This window comes from Eretmochelys imbricata, chromosome 2 (genome assembly GCF_965152235.1).
Source record: "Eretmochelys imbricata isolate rEreImb1 chromosome 2, rEreImb1.hap1, whole genome shotgun sequence".
Lineage (NCBI taxonomy): Eukaryota > Metazoa > Chordata > Testudines > Cheloniidae > Eretmochelys > Eretmochelys imbricata.
This window is the reverse complement of record NC_135573.1, coordinates 134,467,792-134,489,389: the sequence shown is the minus strand read 5'-3', so window position 1 is coordinate 134,489,389 and position 21,598 is coordinate 134,467,792. Positions and strand designations below refer to the sequence as shown.

The 21,598-nt window shown below is 44.1% G+C and overlaps 1 protein-coding gene and 1 long non-coding RNA gene across 2 annotated transcripts in view; one reads left to right on the top strand and one right to left on the bottom strand.

Annotated features, from left to right (window-relative positions):
* The window catches only part of RETREG1 (reticulophagy regulator 1), a 146,086-nt gene extending 134,330 nt beyond the window's left edge, over window positions 1–11,756 (bottom strand). The window contains exon 1 of the mRNA XM_077810771.1: window positions 11,465–11,756. Coding sequence (XP_077666897.1) covers window positions 11,465–11,742 — 278 coding nt within the window. The 5' untranslated portion in view covers window positions 11,743–11,756. The remainder of the gene's footprint in view (window positions 1–11,464) is intronic.
* Window positions 11,757–12,275: 519 nt separating this feature from the next.
* Window positions 12,276–21,598, top strand: part of LOC144261335 (uncharacterized) — a 40,480-nt gene continuing 31,157 nt past the window's right edge. Inside the window, exon 1 of the long non-coding RNA XR_013345229.1 lies at window positions 12,276–12,608. This is a non-coding gene — a long non-coding RNA (uncharacterized LOC144261335). The remainder of the gene's footprint in view (window positions 12,609–21,598) is intronic.

Genomic DNA, 21,598 nt, shown 5'->3' with positions numbered 1-21,598 from the left:
TAATTTAGATTTAAGAATTGCAATACTGCCATTTTTATCATTAATTCTCTTAAATTAAACGATGTATATTCCATAGGTATTTGACTCTGCAATTCACTTTTTGGTACATGAAACATTTTTCCTATTGTATTCTGAGTGACATTTTGGTTGAAGGTGAGGACAATCTAGAAGTATGTCAAAGAACTGCAGTGCAAGAATTTAAAAAGGAAGCCACAGGGTGTTTACGTTTATGCAACAGGTGGTTAAGTGAAACAAAAACAAGCATAGTCAAAAAATAAGAAAACTAATTTTGGAGTGATTGTCTTTATGAAGATTTGCAGCTTTTAAGCATGGGTGCTAAACACTTGTGGTATTTTAATGTCAACCCACACCTTCCAGACTGCACATTGTATGAACTGCAGCAAAGATGAATTCTTACTGGCAGAGAGTTAAATATATATAAAGTTGTTTTAGGTGAAAGAAAGACATACTTGCATGCTGTTAAAATAGTATCTTACAATGAACAAACAAGCATTATTCACAAAAAAACATTCACACCTACTAAAAATGACTTCTTCACTTCATCGTCATGAGAGAGAAACCAAATACATCAATAAAGATCACTATACCACTGCCCCGCCCTGTCCAAACTATCAAAATATACAAGGTCTGATTTACTTTATACACATAAGATGAACCAGCAGTGACCATGAATGCATGTGCACATTTAGCTACTGTACACAAATAGTAATTTACATATTTAACTAGTCATTTGTTGCAAAGCACTGATATTTTTGTTCAGTAATTTTGAAAAAAATCCAAGTCCCTATGTCATGCAGAAAACTGTCATCTTCAGTTCTGACCCAATTTGCACAAGTGACAGGTAATTATTCCTGCAGTTGTCTATAAATAATTATGCCATCCTGAAAATAAGATATTTATTTGAAAAAATATGCATCTAATATGAATGCAACACAGAAGTGTTGGATCAACTGTATGATGACTGGGTGACTCATGTCTCAAACACCAGCCAGCAATGAACTGTTCATAGGACAGCGGTAAAGGACTGAAGACTGGCTCAATAAGTACAAGAAGGAGAGGGAGAGTAGAAAGAAAAATAGCACACTTTCCACTTTAAAAGTAGCAAAATTATAGTATAACAGTTGTATTCTGTCTTTACTAAAGACAAAGAATTGTTTTGGAACTCCAAGATGCAGCATCTGTTCAAGAGATTGGGAGAAGATTTCTTCAATTCTATGCCACAAATGCAGGTCAAGTGAAGAAATCTGGACATTATTTTTCATACTGCAGAGGAAGCAGGTTCAGCAGTTCCACTGGGGATAAAGACATGTCAAGAGTGTGGTAATCAAATACCCATGTGTGAAAAATCTGGTCTCTATAGTCCTAAACTATTCTATATGGGGTGCAATCTGGTGTATAGGTGATAACGCCCCCAAAACACTTCCTTATATACAGCTGGCACAGTTGTAAGCAAAAACACTCAGGACTTGTTAGACATTTCTCACAAGCACCAGTTTGTCCATAACATATGGATGAACAAATTAGGTTACTTATGCCCTTTTATTTCCTTGATTTACAAACAATGCTCTAGCTGGATAATATAAAACAAAATAAATAGATTTTAATATATTCCAGTTTTTAAGTACAACATAACATAAAATACTTACACAATAAAGGGGAAAAAACATTAAACATAAAAACTTGTTTTAATCTTAATTACATATGAGAAATTTATCTTCTCATACTCCAAAATTTACAAAAAAGTGTGTATGTGCTTCTGGAAATGTGGGCTTCCACTGTTCTCTAGGTCTTCAGACCTCTTGTCACTTGTCTGGCAAACTATGGGGACTACAGATACACAGATTACCCATTCTTATAAAACCTCACTTTGAACCAAAAGGTTAATCTCAACCAAGTCAAAGACAAACCACAAGTTTCCTTGATTCCAATAAACCTTCAACTGAAGCAAAACAATTTATTCTTGACCACAGCCCATGACCCCATTCTAAAACTCCCTCACCCCAAAAAAATGTATGTGGGGAAACCTCCTGGGGAGTTGCAGCACCAGCTCCTGATTTCACCACCTGTAAAGTATTATTGGGTTGCAGACCCCAGATTTATCACAACAATGTCTGTTCATAAAAATATAAGGGGCATATGAAGTCCCACAATTTACATTTGCATGTAGAGTGCAATCTCATTTGGTATGGACTGTCCAATTTGCTCTCTATACATTTGTTGTACTGTCCTTGAAACATATAATACAAATTTGTAAGAAAGGAAAGAAACTAAAGCAGACTGGAACAGCTGTTGTCCTTGTTGAATTAACATGTTAAGGAGTGAGCTATCTACATTCACCTACTTGCAATTTCAATAATTGATCTGAAAAATTGGGACCTTTGCTCTTTTTAGGCTTAAACCTAAACTAAATACAGCAAAGAACATAAATATATATAGGCTCTCTAATTTATTTGTTAGAAGAAATTCAAAAACATCTGGCAACATATCAGCACTGGGGAGTGACTTAGATGATCATTTGGAGGAAATTCACACCCTATCATCAAACCAAAAACTATCTAAGTCATCTTTATGCAAGGAACTGAGCAGGGAAGGAGTGAAGGGGAGAAACAACCATCCAAACCCAGATCAGGCAGCAGGATTATTGTACAGCTCCTCCACAGCCATTACTTTTAACTATAGACTGGAATAAAGGACGCTATCCTTCATTAAATCCTTTGGCGAAGCTATGCCTAAGTGTGGATCCAATGTTCCCTCTCTGGCCTGCCTCAGCATACCAGCATATTCAGAGCCAGCACACAGACTACTTAATTTGTCCGCAAGTAGTGAAGAGGGTCCCATTAGCAGCCAAACATACCTACCTCTTCTGCATACAGGAGTACTATGGAGGTTCCTTGCACACGCTTTTGTACCAAGGGAGGATTTTATTCTCATGAGCCTCCTCTATATCAGGAAATCTTAGCTCAATTTTTAAAAAAGTCAAGTTAGCTGACCTGATGCTAAACATGACTTGTTCTTGTCTACACCAACTGCAAAGTCATGGTCAGCATCACATCAGCTAACTACAGTGATACAAATCAAATTTAAGCACAAAATCTCTTCATGTAGGCAAGGCCAAAAAGAAAGGGTTGTTTTGTGGTTAGAGGATACCCTGAGACTTGAGTTACCAGATTCTGTTCCCTGCTCTGACAAAAACTTCCTGGGTGACAATGGGGAAGTCACAGAAGACCAAATTTTCTAGGGTGCCTATGAACAACTCTGTACATACCAGACAAACATCCAATTCCCCTCCTCAAATATGTATGTGCACTTTTGGACAGGAAAGAGATAGCATGCCTACATCAGGGCATACGCAAGGGCACATACCTCTTTAAAAATGTGGGCTTCAGCCGCCAGGTCACATAGCTCAGTTTCTTCCTCGTAACATTAAAATAAAGAGGAGATCTGCATACATCGTGTGTGCACATTCCAATACAGACATGCAAATCCCTATGCATATGTGACTTGCCTATAAGCATGTACCAGTGAGGTTGTTTACAGTTTGTGCGCACATTTGAAAATCTAGCCCAGCAATATCTGCCTACCTCACAGAAGTGTTCAGACCGAAAAATAATTTGTCAATTTCTTTGAGATCTTTGCATGGTCAGCCCTATAAATGCCAAGTATTATTAGAAGACTTCAAATAAGGAGAAGAATCCACTTTCCTTTAATCACAAGTCTTAATGCATATCAAATACTTTATCAACATATATGCTATTTCTTCCAGGATTTTGTAGGTGTTTCTTACAGTTTGTACTCTTTGGGGAATTCTGCACCAAAAAATTTTGTAGAATGCTGTATATTTTATTTGTCAAAATAACACAATCATGCCAGTTTTAATTATTTTGGTAATTAATTTCAAAATATCTGTCAGCAAGTATGTCTGTAATAATACAGACAACAAAAAAGATTCAGGAAATGTTTTTTTGACGAATTGATTCCTTACTAGGCATATTAATACAGAACTTTGAGTAATTCATTTAAACCGCATTACAGAAACGTATTTCCCACACCCCTCAGAACCAATATAGAGGCTTGGATGAGTAGGGTAATGGAGGAGCTGAGGGAGAGGGAAGTAATTGCTGGGAAAGAGCCTGGACCCTCCTCTCCATGTGGCCCTGCACCCCTCCCTCCCATCCCCATGTGGTCCTGCACTCCCACTCAGCCACCCCTTCTCCCCATATGTCCCTGCACCTCCACTGAGCCCCTGGCTCAATGCTGTCACCCCACTAGCTCCTGTGCCCCCACCCCAGCCTGTCCCCCCATAGTGCTTTTGAACCCCAGTCTATGTGAGCCCCCAGCAGCCTTGTGTGCCCCGCTCTGTCCGTCTCTCCATATCCTGTTCCTCCTTACCTGGCCCGGCAGGCAGGGCGCTGTGAGGAACACAGCCACTGCCCCCTTCTGCTCCACAGCAGACTGAGCCAGCCCATGAGCAGGCTGCCGTCTGTCCTGGTGCTATAGCAGCCCCTGGTGAGCAAAAGGTATAACTGCAGTGCCTCTCCAGCTGTTTTTTCTATGAGGGACATGAATTCTGCACATGCGCAGTGCTGCAGAATTCCCACAGGTGTAAGTTTGATTTCATGGTATCAGGCAAAAAACTTTCTTAGCACAGTCTCCATGCATACAGCCAGCCACTTCAGATGGATGACAAATTGCTGCTTCCTCTTCTGATATTTCTGTCACTGCACTCTTTCAAGAGATGAAAAAAAGCTAATGTACTCAATGCTTTTTTTGCCTGTCTTCACGAACAAGGTCAGCTCCCAGACTGCTGCACTGGGCAGCACAGCATGCGGAGGAGGTGACCAGCCCTCTGTGGGGAAAGAAGTGGTTCGGGACTATTTAGAAAAGCTGGACGTGCACAAGTCCATGGGGCTGGATGCGTCGCATCCGAGAGTGCTAAAGGAGTTGGCGGATGTGATTGCAGAGCCATTGGCCATTATCTTTGAAAACTCATGGCGATCCGGGGAAGTCCCGGACGACTGGAAAAAGGCTAATGTAGTGCCCATCTTTAAAAAAGGGAAGGAGGAGGATCCTGAGAACTACAGGCCAGTCAGCCTCACCTCAGTCCCTCGAAAAATCATGGAGCAGGTCCTCAAGGAATCAATTCGGAAGCACTTAGAGGAGAGGAAAGTGATCAGGAACAGTCAGCATGGATTCACCAAGGGCAAGTCATGCCTGACTAATCTAATTGCCTTCTATGACGAGATAACTGGCTCTGTGGATGAAGGGAAAGCAGTGGACGTGTTGTTCCTTGACTTTACCAAAGCTTTTGACACTGTCTCCCAAAGTATTCTTGCCAGCAAGTTAAAGAAGTATGGGCTGGATGAATGGACTATAAGGTGGATAGAAAGCTGGCTAGATTGTCGGGCTCAACGGGTAGTGACCAATGGCTCCATGTCTAGTTGGCAGCCGGTATCAAGTGGAGTGCCCCAAGGGTCGGTCCTGGGGCCGGTTTTGTTCAATATCTTCATAAATGATCTGGAGGATGGTGTGGATTGCACCCTCAGCAAGTTTGCGGATGACACTAAACTGGGAGGAGAGGTAGATACGCTGCAGGGTAGGGATAGGATACAGAGGGACCTAGACAAATTGGAGGATTGGGCCAAAAGAAATCTGATGAGGTTCGACAAGTGCAGAGTCCTGCACTTAGGATGGAAGAATCCAATGCACCGCTACAGACTAGGGACCGAATGACTAGCAGTTCTGCAGAAAAGGACGTATGGGTTACAGTGGACGAGAAGCTGGATATGAGTCAACAGTGTGCCCTTGTTGCCAAGAAGACCAATGGCATTTTGGGATGTATAAGTAGGGGCATTGCCAGCAGATCGAGGGACGTGATCGTTCCCCTCTATTCGACACTGGTGAGGCCTCATCTGGAGTACTGTGTCCAGTTTTGGGCCCCACACTACAAGAAGGATGTGGAAAAACTGGAAAGAGTCCAGTGGAGGGCAACAAAAATGATTAGGGGACTGGAACACATGACTTATGAGGAGAGGCTGAGGGAACTGGGGATATTTAGTCTACGGAAGAGAAGAATGAGGGGGGGATTTGATAGTTGCTTTCAACTACCTGAAAGGGGGTTCCAAAGAGGATGGCTCTAGACTGTTCTCAGTGGTAGCAGATGACAGAACAAGGAGTAATGGTCTCAAGTTGCAGCGGGGGAGATTTAGGTTGGATAGTAGGAAAAACTTTTTCACTAGGAGGGTGGTGAAACACTGGAATGCATTACCTAGGGAGGTGGTGGAATCTCCTTCCTTAGAAGTTTTTAAGGTCAGGCTTGACAAAGCCCTGGCTGGGATGATTTAATTGGGAATCAGTCCTGCTTTGAGCAGGAGGGTTGGACTAGATGACCTCCTGAGGTCCCTTCCAACCCTGATGTTCTATGATTCTATGGTTCTGTGAACAAAGAGACTTCACATAATGACCAAAAAGAAAATCAAAGCACTACAAAACAAGATTACACTTGTTTTTTCTTGATAAGTCTAGCCAGCTCACCCCCCGTCCAACCTGTACAATATAAAAGCTGTGTAAATGCAGATATCCTTCCTCATGTCAATTAGTGTTTAATGTAGTGTTACTATCAACAACTTTCATAGACTCTTGCTCATCTCTGAGTAGTACACAAAGTCACATTGAAGCAGATCACTTTATCCCACAGCAGATTATAAAACCATATAAATCCTTATCTCTCATGTCTCTAGGTAATGTAAGCTGTAATTGCAGCAATATGATATATTTTACACACACACAAATACACAAAAACAATGTAGCGAAGACTTTTTATACACACACAGCTATACAGAATCATTCTTTCCCCCTTAAAATGTATAACAAAAGTATGCATATTTGCAGAGGCTAAACTAACTGCTACAAACAATTTTAGCCTTACTGCATGAGCAGTGTTTCTAAATGGCAACAACTTTTGAATGTGACAATGTAATTCCATTTACACTTGTAAATTATGCTACTGTATATGCATGGATAGAAAAAATGGAAACAAAACACAACAATTGGATAATATACTAAAGATTTTTTGAGCAAGTCCCAAACTGAAGATTACTGATCAAGAAAGTGAGGGTAAGTTAAGAGGTAGCATGTTCGATAGCAGTTACAGGATATACTAATTTCTTAAGACAAAAGTTATTTGTTGGCTACCTCATGGGTTTGGTTCTGTGCCTGCTTTTAATCATAGGTGCAAGATATTTGGGTGAGAATATCAAATCTTGAATACTATGTAAAGATTGTGTATGCTGCCTACACTGAGGAACAATGCAAGCTTATTCAGAAAAAAGTTACCAATTTTGATAAATGTGAAATTATATTAGGATGGAAATTCAGTTTTATATGAACTGTATACTACCGGATTTGAAGACATCAAGTGAAATAGACAATACTTAAGAAATACAACAGTCATGCAGTATTATTCTTACCAGAAAAGGAATATAGAGGTTATTATATGAAAATCCTCAATTCTTCATTAACTTACATCCCATGAAACTCTATTGAAGTCAGTGGAGTAGAAGTTGCTCCACTTAATCTATTTTTCTACAAACACATGATATATCTGTAATCCCCCAAAAGACTTTTATTATAAGTAAACTATTCACCCCAATCTCAGCCAAAAAGTTAGGATGATGTGATAAAGGGACAGAATAGAAGTGAAAAGTAGCAATATTATTATTAAAGTCATATTTAAGATAAAGTACTAGTTTTAATTTTGATCACCTTCTTGCATAAAGGGTATTATCACATCCTTTTCAGGATGACAGAAGCAGATATTCATCCTAGAAAAAAACCTGAGTTTGAAGGGACACTGAGAAGGAAGGTCTTGTGATTAAGACACTGGACTGGGAATTGGCAGATCTGGGTTCAACTCCCAGTGCCACCACAGGCTTCCTATATGATCTTGGGAAAGTCTCTCTCCTCAACATCTCAGTTCCGTACTTGTAAAATCAGGATGACACTTCCTTTCTCCCACTCTTTGTCTTGATTGTTTAGTTTGTAAATTCTTTGGGGCAGCAAAATGGGATCTGAATACTGGTTGAGATTTGCAGATGCTACTGTAATACAAATATTTTAAAAATATTTTTAAATCCTGACTTATAAAAACACATTCAATTTTAAAATACTTTCAGATTAATATTCAATTTCTGAATGCTGTTAAAGTTGAGTAAAGTACAATAAACAAACAATGAAATCAGAGGAGCCAGTTTTGTCTTTTTTTTTTTAATCAGTTTTCTCTTTCTACTCATGTTCTAGGCACAATGTTGCAATGCCCATGTGGTTTTATTTAATTTATTTATTTATTTAAATCAAGGGAATTGTCTAAAGAGCTTAGGTTTTGTAAAATTTGTATTTACACAATCTACATTTTGTATATAGTAGAGTTTTTAAAATTTTATTGACAGCTCACAGTAGGACAGTTAAACATATGCATCAGTGTTTGCAGGATTGATGCCTTCAAGATAGTCTTTAAGTAGAACTCAAGAAAACCTCCACAAGAACTCCTAGATATACTTTAAAGCAGTTTCAAGGTACAGGATGGCCTACTGGAGGTGGTTCTTAGTACACATTTCACTATTCACAATCAGAAAAGTAGCTGAGTTAAATCTTACTAGAGAAGACTTTGAGTCCAAGGTGATCCATTAGATGTATTTAAACTGAGAATGGAGTTTTAAAAAAATAGAGATAAGAATTGGTCAAACTACCAGGAGTTTACAAAAAGAAGGCCACAATCTAAACAATAAGTACTAAAATCTTCTCCCCTGTACAAAGTCAGAGGGAACATACTTTCTCAGGGGGTTATTATGGTCAAGAATGGGAGGGGGGATTTTACCCCTAGGCAACAGAATGGTAGTTGAGCTGCAATTGCTTCCAATCTCTGCCTGCACACTCCTTCCATCCAGGTATAAAATGTGTGATGACACACAGAGGTTAAGGACAGGTGGGAGAAGCACAGCATTGTCTGCTAGAACTAGACAGAGAGCTCCCACTATTCTCCCTGACTGCTGCCCCACAGCTTCCTCTCCACCCCCATCTGGGCTGGTGTGGCTACAGATTTCCCACTCACCCCTTTGGCTGATGAAGTGAGAGATCCCCCTCCTGTTCCAATCTACTTTAACCACGGATTATATAGTTCTACTAACTACCATTCACACCCCTGAATCTTTCCTAGTTTACCCCCACTCCTCATTTCCCCCTGCACAATAAGATGAAGCCCAAGAAGCACTGGTCTGCAGCGAAAGCCAGGTTTTCTTCATCCTGGCTCTCTCTGGCACTAGGAATGTAGCATGAACTAGAAATTCTGACAGAACCATTTCACTTAAATAAAAGTAGACATATAGTAGAATGCGAGCCACCAATATGACAATCAAAACCAACAGTATACATGAGTACAACAGATTTTTTTTTTTTAATTAAAGGAGCAGAGGTAACAATCGTTGCACCCATCTACAAATGCACAGGCTCAACTCAGATCTGGTCAGACCAAACGTCCTTAGCCTAACTAACTATTCCTTATGCTCAATTATGCTCAAACTGAATGACAAATGGGAAACTCTGGGATGCCCTAAACAAATGCAACCATCTCTACCTGAAATGCAGAATTTAATACAATTATCTTATAACCTAACCAGCTTTAGTGCTATTCCGAATACTACCCTTCATCTTTTATTACCCAGCTTGGTTAAAAACAGATCAATAAGGCATTATGGCCCTTCTGGATTGTAAGCAACCATTGTTGCAGAAACTGGATCTGACAGACCTAGAAAATGATGGCACAACTCTATAATTATTTTCTTAATTCAAGAGATTTACCTGCTATAGCAAGTATAGCAATGTTATGTTATGAATTGGGAGTGTTTGGGCTTCAACTCAGTTACGTATCACCTATCTCGTAAGCCAGGAAAGAACCCTTTAGTCTAGCCTTGGCACTAGAACATTTCTCTCCTTTCAAATTAGCAAATGACACCACACTCATTTTAATTAAAGAGCACAGGCCTATATTTTTGTATACAACAGAATATTTTCCTGTGTAGTGTGATACTTAATACTCAAGTTCTTTCCTTATGATTTGGACCACATACTATTTAAAAAATGAACATTTCCAAGGTCATACAGCACTGAAAGTAGTTGTCAATAATCTACCTGTTTTTTTTCTTTGTCTCTTACATGCTTACTGAAGAGGAAAGAGGGCAATCCTATGGGAGAAAACATAATCTGGTGCCCTATTCTCATTTGTATTAAAAGAATCAGCCCTGAAATTTATGTATACATACCATGCTGAATGTATGAACACAGAAGAATACATATAAGATCTGGTGATGGATGTGGGGATTTTTTTATGCACTGCCAGAACCATGGATCAAAGATGAACTGAAACATGAATAGAAAAGTGTAGAATATTCCTATAGGAATAAATTACGAAGATTTTTTTTGGGGGGGAGCGTGCGGGGTGGTTTTGCAACACAATGCAAACATGCCTATTTCAGTTATAAATCTTCCTTGCTTATACACAAAGTTGACCTAAACCAACTAGAAAAGACTGAGTCAAGCACAGACAATATGCTTGCTGCTGCACAAGACACAAAATACAGAGAGCCCTCATCCTGCAAAGAGCTTTTAAATAAGGCTACTGATTCTGCAAAACACACAAATGCTTAACTTTATGGCTATGGCCTCACTCCCCTTGCTACCAACTCCACATCAGTGGACCACTGTACCAGTGCAGAGCTCATTTCCCAATTGGGGTCTAATTTCATGCGCTTCACTCCCCTCCCTAAAACATGTCAGAATTCATGTGTCCCCTGTATCTCAAACCCAGAAGATGATATTTGGTGCCTGGGTGAGTGTAATCCCCATAGGCGATGGGCCATAGCATGGATTTGTTGGTGGGGAAGGGAAAGGACAAAAATGATGAAAACAAGTACCGGGAGGAAACACTGTCCAGCTCTGGATGCTGGACAGAAAGTGGGGAGAGGAAGGGAACAAAGTGCTGAGGGATCTCTCTCTTGGATATTATGAAGATATTAAGGCAAGGCTGGGGTCTCTCCCAAGGGCAGGAGGGGCAGAGTGGGGTGTCTCCCCTGCGGGGGAAGGGGGAGAGAATAAGGCGTACTGGGGAGAGGAATGGAGGGGGAGAGACTGTCCCCATGGGGTGGGAGGAGAATAAGGGCAGGAGGTGCCTGGGGGTAACCCTGCCCTCATAGAGATAGGGGACTTGGGGGGTCTCTCCCATAGAGAACGGAAGACAGGGGGCACTGCGCCTGGGGAAGGTCTGCAGGGGAGCGGGGTGTGTTGGGTCTAGGGTCGCAGAGGGGGAGCAGCTCTCTTCCATGCCGGGGGGGGGGGGACTGGCGGGGGGGGGCATCGCTCCCAGGTGCCCCAGCGCCCGGCGGGGCTCTCTCACCAGAACAGCAGGTTGGCGCAGACGAACCCGCCCAGGCTGCGGAGCGGCCTCTCCCAGCTCAGAGCAGCCGCGATGCAGCCGCCCAGCGCCAGCCCGGTCTCCCCCAGCAGCGCGGACCCGGCCCCGCCTGACACCTGCTCCGGCTCCTCATCTCCGGCCGCTGTCTCCGGGGGCTGCTGCTGGAACCTCCCAGCCGCCGCGCTCCGAGCCCCGGGTACCTCCCAGCCGCCGCCCGCCTCTGCGCCCTGCTGCTGCCGCGGAGAGCCCGCACTCGCCATGGCTCGGTGGCGGTTGCTGGGTGCGGGCTGGGAGGGGGCGGGGCGAGGGCGCGGCGCTCCGGGGGGGGGGGTTCCGCGCGCACAGCGGCTCCCTTTGCCAGGCACTGGCTGACGTCACCGCGGGACCGGTAGCCGTTGTCACCGCAGGGGGGAGGAGCCGGGGCAGGTGCCGCGCGGGGAACACGCGGGGAGCGCGCAGCTCGCGCGTTTCGTCCCCGCTGCTGGCAGCAAGGTCCAGTCCCCGCGGGCGTCTCTCCACCTCCGCCCAGGCCAGGGTAACGGTGCCGCCGTCACCAGAGGAGCGAGCGTGTCATAAATCTACTTCCTGACGCCCGCTCCCGCGTGGGTCGGGTCGGGTCGGGGGGCCGCGAGGAAGCTGCCCCGGTTTGGTTCCGTGGCTTGCGCTGCGGAGCGCGGGCTCCCCTCGGGGCGGCCCCTGAGCCCGGGGGCGCTGGGCAGATGCGCTGTCAGTGAGGTGACAGACCTACCCAGAGGGAAGGGCAGTCTGGGATTTGGTGCAAGTGTCACAACTCTGGGGCACCCCTGGGGAACGGCAAGGCCAGACCGTTGGCAGAAGGTCGCGCTGGGTGAGGCTGGTAAGCCTGCCTCACGAAACTGGTTTGTTACCCTGGCAACTTATCACACCCTGGGCCCTCGGCTTCTTCCTCAGGGTGGTGCTGTGCTAACCGCAGTGGGGTCTGGAGAGAGGATTGCAGCAGTTAAACCCAGACTGTGGAGGGGGGCTTGGGCCCTGTGCTGCTCCTGCCCTACCCCATGGGGTGGGCCCTGTGTAACTGCAGGAGGAGCCAACAGTCAGTGATGGCTCCGGCTTCTGGGTTGGTCTGCTGCTTCTTTACTATAAAAAGGTAAGCTTGGAATAGTTATTAAATTATATATTTGCTAGGGATACAAATAATTATTTTGTAATATGTGCCTCATGTGCCACCACTGACTGGGATCATTTGCTCTGCACCATCCAGGCTGCACTGGCAGCTCTAGCGCCTCTTAATGTGTCTTGGCATTCGGCACAGAAAACCATTGGTATTGGGTACCAACCCATCACATTGCTGACAGTAGAGCAGCATGTAGATGGGACAGGAGCCTTTTCTTCTAGGATTCAGCCTGCATTGTTTACTTTGGTGTGGGGAAAATTAGGAGAGGTTGGGCCTTCAGACTGCATTGCACCGTGGCCTGGTGAAGGCCAGTGGAAAAGTTGTTAGAGCCTCCATCCTGGAGAGCTCAATGCAATCCTCTTTGAAGGAGGCTTGCATAGACAGCTGTGTGTTGATGGCCCATTAAGGATAACAATGGGCCATAGAAGAAACTCATCCCACCTATTTCAGAGTAGCAGCTGTGTTAGTCTGTATCCGCAAAAAGAAAAGGAGTACTTGTGGCACCACAAGTACTCCTTTTCTTTATCCCACCCAGTAAGCCTTCCTTTGGCTACCTCAGCAAGAATATGGGTAATGGCTACCCCTGTGTGTCATCAAAGCATGCAAGGACATGTGATATGTTCATGTGAGCCTGGACTCCATGTTGGGTCAGTAACTTTCCACAAACAGAGGCTGTGAGCTTTGTTTGAGACAGCTTGGAAAAGAGGAGACTAAGGGGGGATATGATAGAGGTATATAAAATCATGAGTGGTGTAGAGAAAGTGAATAAGGAAAAGTTATTTACTTGTTCCCATAATATAAGAACATGGGGCCACCAAATTAAATTAATGGACAGCAGGTTTAAAACAAATAAAAGGAAGTTCTTCTTCACTCAACGCACAGTCAACCTGTGGAATTCCTTGCCTGAGGAGGTTGTGAAGGCTAGGGCTATAACAGGGTTTAAAAGAGAACTGGATAAATTCATGGAGGTTAAGTCCATTAACGGCTATTCGCTAGGATGGGTAAGGAATGGTGTCCCGAGCCTCTGTTTGTCAGAGGGTGGAGATGGATGGCACGAGAGAGCTCAGTAGATCGTTACCTGTTAGGTTCACTCCCTCTGGGGCACCTGGCATTGGCCACTGTCGGTAGACAAGATACTGGGCTAGATGGACCTTTGGTCTGACCCAGTATGGCCGTTGTTATGTTCTTAAAATTCCATGCACATGGCAGAGGATATAAAAGACCACTGAGATATCTCCATTTTGCCTCTTTCCTGTCCGATTCACTGGACTGTGGATTTACAACTAAAAGGAGCATTTTGAACTATGGGCTGAGGACCTTCCAACCTTTTTGGAAGGTACCAGGGAGACTTTGTAAGCCAGCAGTCTATTCCATCACTGCTACAAAGCTGATTATAAGGACTTTGCAATTATTTGTATGTATATGATCTGTTAACCATTATTAACTCTCCTTTTATTATTAAACTTTTAGCTTTAGTTACTAAAGGATTGGCATCAGCCAATTGGGTAAGATTTGGGTTATATATATTATAAGATATAATGTATCTTATTGGGTAAGATTTGGGTTATATATTGACCTGGTTATGTGGTTGATCTCTTGGGATTAGAAGAACCCCATCTATGATGAAACTGGTTTTCAGTAACCACTCATCATAGAGGCTGGTGTCTGGGTGATGAGACAAGGGCTGTAAAGCCAAAGGAGACTGCATCTTTGACTTCTTGTTAACAAGTGTGCTAAGATGGAAATTTACTTTTGTTTCTGTCTTGGTATAATCTAATGACAGAAAAACCACCAGTTTGGGGTGAGTCTGTCCTATTTCTCAGCAGTTTTTCCTGAATTTGGCATCCTCAGCTGTGACCCACTGAGACACAGTGACACTTGGATACAGTACTAAAACAGTGCAACGAATATTTGTTGGTATTCAACTTCTAAAAATCAGGCCACTTTGAAAACATGGGTGTAGGTGCTTAACTTTAAGTACTCAGGTTTGAAGATTTTTGGCCTACATACAAAAGATACTACATTTCATGTACATTGCAAAAAAAACCCACAGATGTTAGAAACAGAGGACATACAGAATTAAAACTGTTCCTAAACAATACACCCTATACTGACTTTTCCCCATACTACTCTCCATCCATTGGCGAGACCACAGAAACTGATAGTATGGAAAGGACCTTGCCAGTTTTGCCAAGAGAATATTGACATATTACAATTTGACCTTCCCCCTCACCTCAGCTTGCTTCTCTTCCTCTCCTTCAAATCTTTTTCTCTGCTGTCACAGACACATACGTTTTTCATCTGCTTTCTTTCTCTAACCCTTCTACTTGCCTCAGTGATGCCATTTCATCTCCTGATGTCTCTCGCACTCACTTCTCCCATTCCTTGCACTCGTCCTTAAATTCTCTTCCTGGTTCTTTCCCTTCACAGTATTAGCATGCTTTAACCTTTATCATCTTAAAAAAAAAATCCTTGACCTCACTTGTCTCTCCAATTATGGCTCCCAATTTGCCTTCATCTTTGCATGTATTGTCTATGATTACATTGTGAATTTCCTCTCCAGTTCCACTCAGTCTGGCTTCCACCCGTTGGACTCCACTGAAACCACTTCTCACCAAAGCTTTTAATGGCCTACTCTGAGCCAGAGCTCAGTACCAGTACTCCATCCCTGTCCTCCTTGACCTGTCAATTACCTTTGACATTATCAACCAAGTGTGATGGGTTGTCATACCTGGGGTGCAGTCTGGGAGCCGTGGGAACCGCTGTGCCCCTCTAATCAGCCAGATGGGCTGGTCCTGCTCACACTGCTTTGCTGGCGATTCAGCCTCTCCAGGCCCTATTATCACCCAGCATGACAGCAGGAGGCACTGTTAGCCGACGGCCAAGGATGTTTGGTGAGGTGCCAGCTATGCCCGTTTATACCATCCATGACTTTAACCGCTAGGACGCACTGTCCCTTCGCGGCGGGCAGCCCGGGCTAGGCTGACGGATGCCCCAAGGTCCTAACCACCCGTGACTTTAACTGCTAGAGCTCAGAGCTCCTTCGCAGCGGGCAGTCAATACTGACTGACAGGTGCCCCAATGGCAGCACTAAGAGCCTCTCCACACCCGTGACTTTAACTGCTAGAGCTCAGAGCTCCTTCGCAGCGGGCAGCCAGGATTGACTGACAGGTGCCCCAAGAGTTTGCCCCGTGGAGGCGGCACAACTCAACGCTAGGCTCTTAGTACTCTCACCTAATGGCCAGGCTTTAGAGCCAAAACGGCTGAGGTTCTTTAATTGTGTTGGCTGCTTTACAGTAAACCAGAGAAAACAAGTCAGGCTTATGCACAAATGGTTACCAAAATTTATTAAGCTAGATTCTAATCATATGGTTACAAAATTGCTAGTGCCTACTTATTTAAATGTAGAGATGTTACACATACAAACAAGTTACAAAACTGAAGCCACAATCCCAAAGAAAGAAAACAAAGTATAGAGCTCTATTTCAAAATATGTGTACACTAAAGATAGGAGATCAGGTGTGGGTGCTTCTTACCCTCCTTGCATCTCTCGATTCCAGCGGTGCCAAGCCAGGATCGGTCACTCAATTCCGCGGAAAGACGAATAAGGGACAAGGCGTAGGGACCCTCTTAGCTGCAGAAGCCTTGGGAGGCTGTCACTTATCTGACCAGCAGATAGATAGTGAAAAGCACTCAAAAATCATGGTGCTGTAGGTCCCCTACTTATACCTCTGTACTCCTTTATTTTCTTTCTCCTTTCTTATGCCAAATTGAGGCTGGTCTGTCTGGGTGACGCCAGCTTTCGCAAGAGTAGTTTACACTTGCAAGGGAGAGAAACAATAAGTGTTGACTACTGGACATTTCTTTTATCAGGGTAAATATTTTCCCAACTAGGATGTTGGTGTGTGTGCATCACGCTATTTAGTAGGGGCTAAGAGCCATGTCTGTCACAGGGCCTCTGCCTGCTGTGAGCTTAATCGTTGTATCTGCTCCCAGAGGCACATTGTAGCAGCACACCTGTGCTTTCACAGCTTCAAAGGCTGTGCTGGAATATATGTTAAGTGCCCTGTTCCGGCTTCCTCCTGTGTTTCCAGCAATGCTGGTCTGGGGGGGGGGGGGCTGGCTGTCTGGCTACAGGCACCACACACCCAAACTAGCTACCTGAGTGCTTTATCTATACCAGTCAAAGGAGGAGACAACAGCCAATTTCCCAGCTCCTCCCACCTTGCACTCTTGCTGGAGTATAAACCCCAGAATTACTGTTTTATACTGCACAGGGATCTGTACAAATTAAGCTCATTAATATGTTCACTTTCCCCTCAATGTGGGAAAGGTATGCACAACTGGCTTGTGTTAGCCAAGCTGAGATTTTTCCCCAGACACTTCACTCAAAGGCACACTGGTTTAGATAAAGCATAAAACAAGTTTATTAATGACAGAAAGATAGTTTTTAAGTGATTATAAGTGATAGCAAACAGATCAAAGCAGATTATCTCATAAATAAACAAAACCACAAACTAAGCCTAACATACTAGATAGATTGGATATGAATTAGCAGTTTTTCACCCTGACTGATGATACAAGGTGTGACGGTTGCCCCCTTTACGATGCCACCTGATGTGCTGAGAGACCACTGAGCCCGCCTATTCTGCCCCTTTTAACCTGTCTTGCTGAGCCAGGCTCTTAAGCCTCCTCTAGTGCACACAGGCGGGACCACACCCTGCTGCAGAAAGACACAGACACTGAGATCAGCTCTGGGAAGACTTATCTTAAGGGACTTAATCTGAGCACTCAAGTGCCCACTTCCCTTGGAGTGCAGACCCAAAGGTATATTGTGAAATCTGCCCCCTTCCTCAATGTGGAGGAAGGTATGCACAGCCTCTTTCCCCCCCATTATGATTTGCACAACTGGATAAACAAAAAACAAGTTTTAATAACTAGAAAGAGTAGAGTATAAGAGAGCAAACAGAACAAAGCAGATTATTAAGCAAATAAAGGTATCCGATTACTAAGTAAATAAAACAAAACATGCAAACTATGCTGATTCACTGAAGAAACAGGTAATTTCTCACCCTAAATATTGTCACAGGTAGATTACAGAAAGTCTTGAAAGGCAGCTTCACTGACCTGCAGCTTGAGACTTCAGGTATTTCCACTCACAGACTGGACACCCTCCCAGCCTGAGTTCAACCCTTCTCCCGTCAATTCAGTTCTTGCTTCCAGATGTCTTTCAGTGTCTCTTTCAGTGGGGAGGCTGAGGAGAACCCTGATGATGTCACTCCCCTGCCTTATATACCTTTTGTGTAGGGTAGGAACCCTTTGTCTTCCAGTGGAAAACACTAGCATTCCAAGGGATGGGTCCAGTACCAGGTGACCCAGACCCATGTCTCTGCAGGGCTGTGGCAGCCATTACTTTTATGTTGTCTGGAGCATCCACAAGAAGACTACACTCTTTCACAGTCCATTGTCTTTGTTAATGGGCCATCAGCCCTGTCTGGATTTTCCATTATTGTATCTGAAGGACTAGTTGTGGGTGACACCCAATGTAGCATATTTGAAATACAGATACATGGTGAATATTTCTAACTTCAGATACAGAAACGATAGAGGCATACAGATTGGATAATCACATTCAGTAAATCATAACCTTTTCAATGATCACTTACATGAGCCATCTTGCATAAAGTATATTTCTGTTATGTCATATCCATATCATAAGCATATTTTCATAAAGAATATGGAGTGTAACGTTACACAAGCAGTCCTCAGAGTTTCCATACATAGGCTAGAAATCCCTTTAGCCTGGGACCAGCACTTCCCCCAGTTCAGTCTTTGTTTCTCTGCTATTTCCAGGAGTTTCCTTGTGTGGGGAGTGAGGCTCCTAGATGCTTCATACCCCACCTTATATAGCTTTACCATATGGTGGGAACCCTTTGTTCCAAGCTAAGTTCCCAGTCTAGGTTGTGGGAAAATACAGATACCAAAATGGAGTTTAGTGTCATGTGGTCTGGTCACATGCCCTTGCTAAGTAATACCAGCCATTACTTACAAGCTTGCTGAAACATTTACAGGAAGGTTAAACTCTTCCATAGTCCATTGTCTTTGCTGGTGGGCCATCAGCATTGTTTGGCTTCTTCATTGTTGTACCTGAAAGGCTAGCTGCGGGTGTTCCCAGAGTAAGCACATTAGGAATATTGACTAGGTATCTGTATTTCAAACTTCAAACAGATACAAAAATGATACATCGGGGTGGGCAAACTTTGTGGTCCGAGGGCCACATCTGGGTATGGAAATTGTATGGTGGGCCATGAATGTTCACGAAATTGAGGGTTGGGGTCTGGGAGGGGGTGAGGGCTCTGGTATGGGGTGTGGGCTCTGTGGTGAGTCCAGAAATGAGGAGTTCTCATGTGGGAAGGGGCTCCGGGCTGGGGCAGGGGGCTGGGGTGCAGCATGGGGGGGAGGGGTGTGAGGGCTCCAGCTGAGGGTGTGGGCTCTGGGGTGGGGCTGGTGATGAGGGTTTGGGGGTGCAGGAGGGTGCTCTGGGCTGGGACCAAGGGGTTCGGAGGGCAGGAGGGGGATCGGGGCTGGGGCAGGGGGTTGAGGTGTGAGAGGGGGTCAGAGGTGCAGACTCTGGGGGGTGCTTACCTCAAGCAGCTCCCAGAAGCAGCGGCGTGTCCCCCTAGGGGCAGCACTTGGGGCGGGGGTAACATATGGAGCCCCTTGGCTGCCCCTACATGTAGGAGCCGGACGGGGGACATGCCACTGCTTCCAGGAGCCAGGCGGATCCACGGTATGCACGGAGCGGGGCAAGCCCCCGACCCCGTTCCCTGACTGGAGTGCCAGAGCAGGGCAAGTCCCAGACTCTGGTCCCTGGTGGGAGCTTGAGAGCCAGATTAAAATGTCTGAAGGGCCGGATGTGGTGCCTGGGCCATAGTTTGCTCACCCCTGCGATGATACATGCATACAACTAGGATAATCATATTCAGCAAATCATAACTTTTCCATAGACGCTTGACAAGACATATCTTGTACAAATACATCATAATTATATCATAATCATACAACTATGAAGAATATGGGGTGCAGTGTCACACCATGCTATTCTTGAAATCAGGACCTCTCTTGGCTTCCTTTACTGTCCTCTCTTGGGTTTCCTCCTAGCTCCTATAATTGTTCCTTGAGCATGTCCATTGCAGGATCCTCTTCATCCCACTTCCAACTTTCTATGCTGGTTCCACAGAACTCTGCCCTTGGTCTCCTTCTGGATATCTCATCCACAAATACAATTTCAACACTGATCTCTGTACTGATTACTCAAAGATTTACCTCTCTACTATAGATCTGTCTCCTTCTGTCCAAATCAAACTGGGCCTGTTTCTCCCTGCCTGCCACTCAGGCCTGTAACCCTTCGACTCATACCCCTCTTTAGGCTCCCACATATAGGCTATGTGTATGTTTTGCTGATTCTTTCTGCATAACATCTTTAAGATATGGCCTTTTCTATCCATCCACACAGTTAAAACTCTCATCTTGCATCTTGGTTACTGTAACTTCCTTTTCTCTGGCATTGACTAATACGTTCTTGCCCTGATCATACACATTCAGAATGCTGCTATGTAAGCTCACTTCCCCAGCCTGTTGCTGTGACCATATCACCCCTCTTTTTTCATCCCTCCATTGGCTCCCCTTTCTCTATTGCATCAAACAGAAATTGCTTGTCTTCACTTTCAAGGCCCTTTGCAGACTATCCCCATCTTATCTATCATCTCTCATTCATGATCAAAATGTTGATTCCTGTTTCCAATTGGCCAATGATGCCTGTCTCCATCACCCACTTGTTATATTTTCAAACAAAAATTTTTCTGCTTTCTCCCATGCTATCCCTCTCACTTGGGAAGAGCTCCCCTTAAAACATTCAAAGCATTACCTTCCTTCTGTTATACCAATAAATTAAAAACCAGCAGGATCTTATTAAAGAGGAAAAGGCAAAATACCACATTTATTGTGAATACAGAAAGAATCATAGTAAGCAGCTAGTTATAGCTATGACATTCCATTCAATCTCATATTTATTCACACATTCATTCGTACACACACAGGTTCTGCAAGGTTGTTATCATAGTTACCAGCCTTAGAGTTGCTCATGCCAAGCCACTGGCCAGGTGGCCTGGACATGAGGAGGGAGCAGGGCCTTGGCAGATGTTCATCTGATGCTCCTGGAAGTTGGTTTGCAGAATCAGACCCCAAAGTTCTCACTTTCTAGAGTCCATTTTTATAGGAGTTTCTTCTTATGCCAGTCTATGGGAATTGCTTCATCATGCTGTTGCTGAATCAATCAGCAGATAGCACATTCCTGATGGCTCCGTGCTGCTAGATGTTATCTTGTTCTTTGGTTCTCCCATTCTTGAGGCTGTTGGGTGGATTCCAGTCTGCCCTCCGGGGAGGTCCTCTGGTTATTTCCACTTGACGCCTTCTTCAGCCGATGGACACTGGATTCTTAGGCTGGCACCTCCCTGATCATTCAGTTATTATCCACACCAAGCATCCATCCGCATATATCCTCTATCTCTATTTTAATCACAATTGTTAATACAACAAAAGGGCGGGGAGTCTCTGGGTGCTGTTTCTGTTGTTACAGAGTATTGCTTTGAGTCTCTCTCTGTGTGAATTGCTTTGAGAACAGCCTCTGTCTTAGAATGTACTAACGCAATTAGCAGCTTGCAAGTTTCACACATAGAGGGAGAGAAACAGTACCAAAAACCAAGAGACCTCTTAATTAGTAATACCCTGGCATTTAAACTATGGGGAATCAAACTCATTTGTGATTTTAATACAGAACTTCTTTAATATGATCCAACACTTCAGATCCGTTGTTTGCCAGTGGTAACGTTGTCAGTGGTTAGGTTATTGGTGCACTGATATCACTTCTTGTCATATTGACCAATATTGCCTTATTGTTTTCT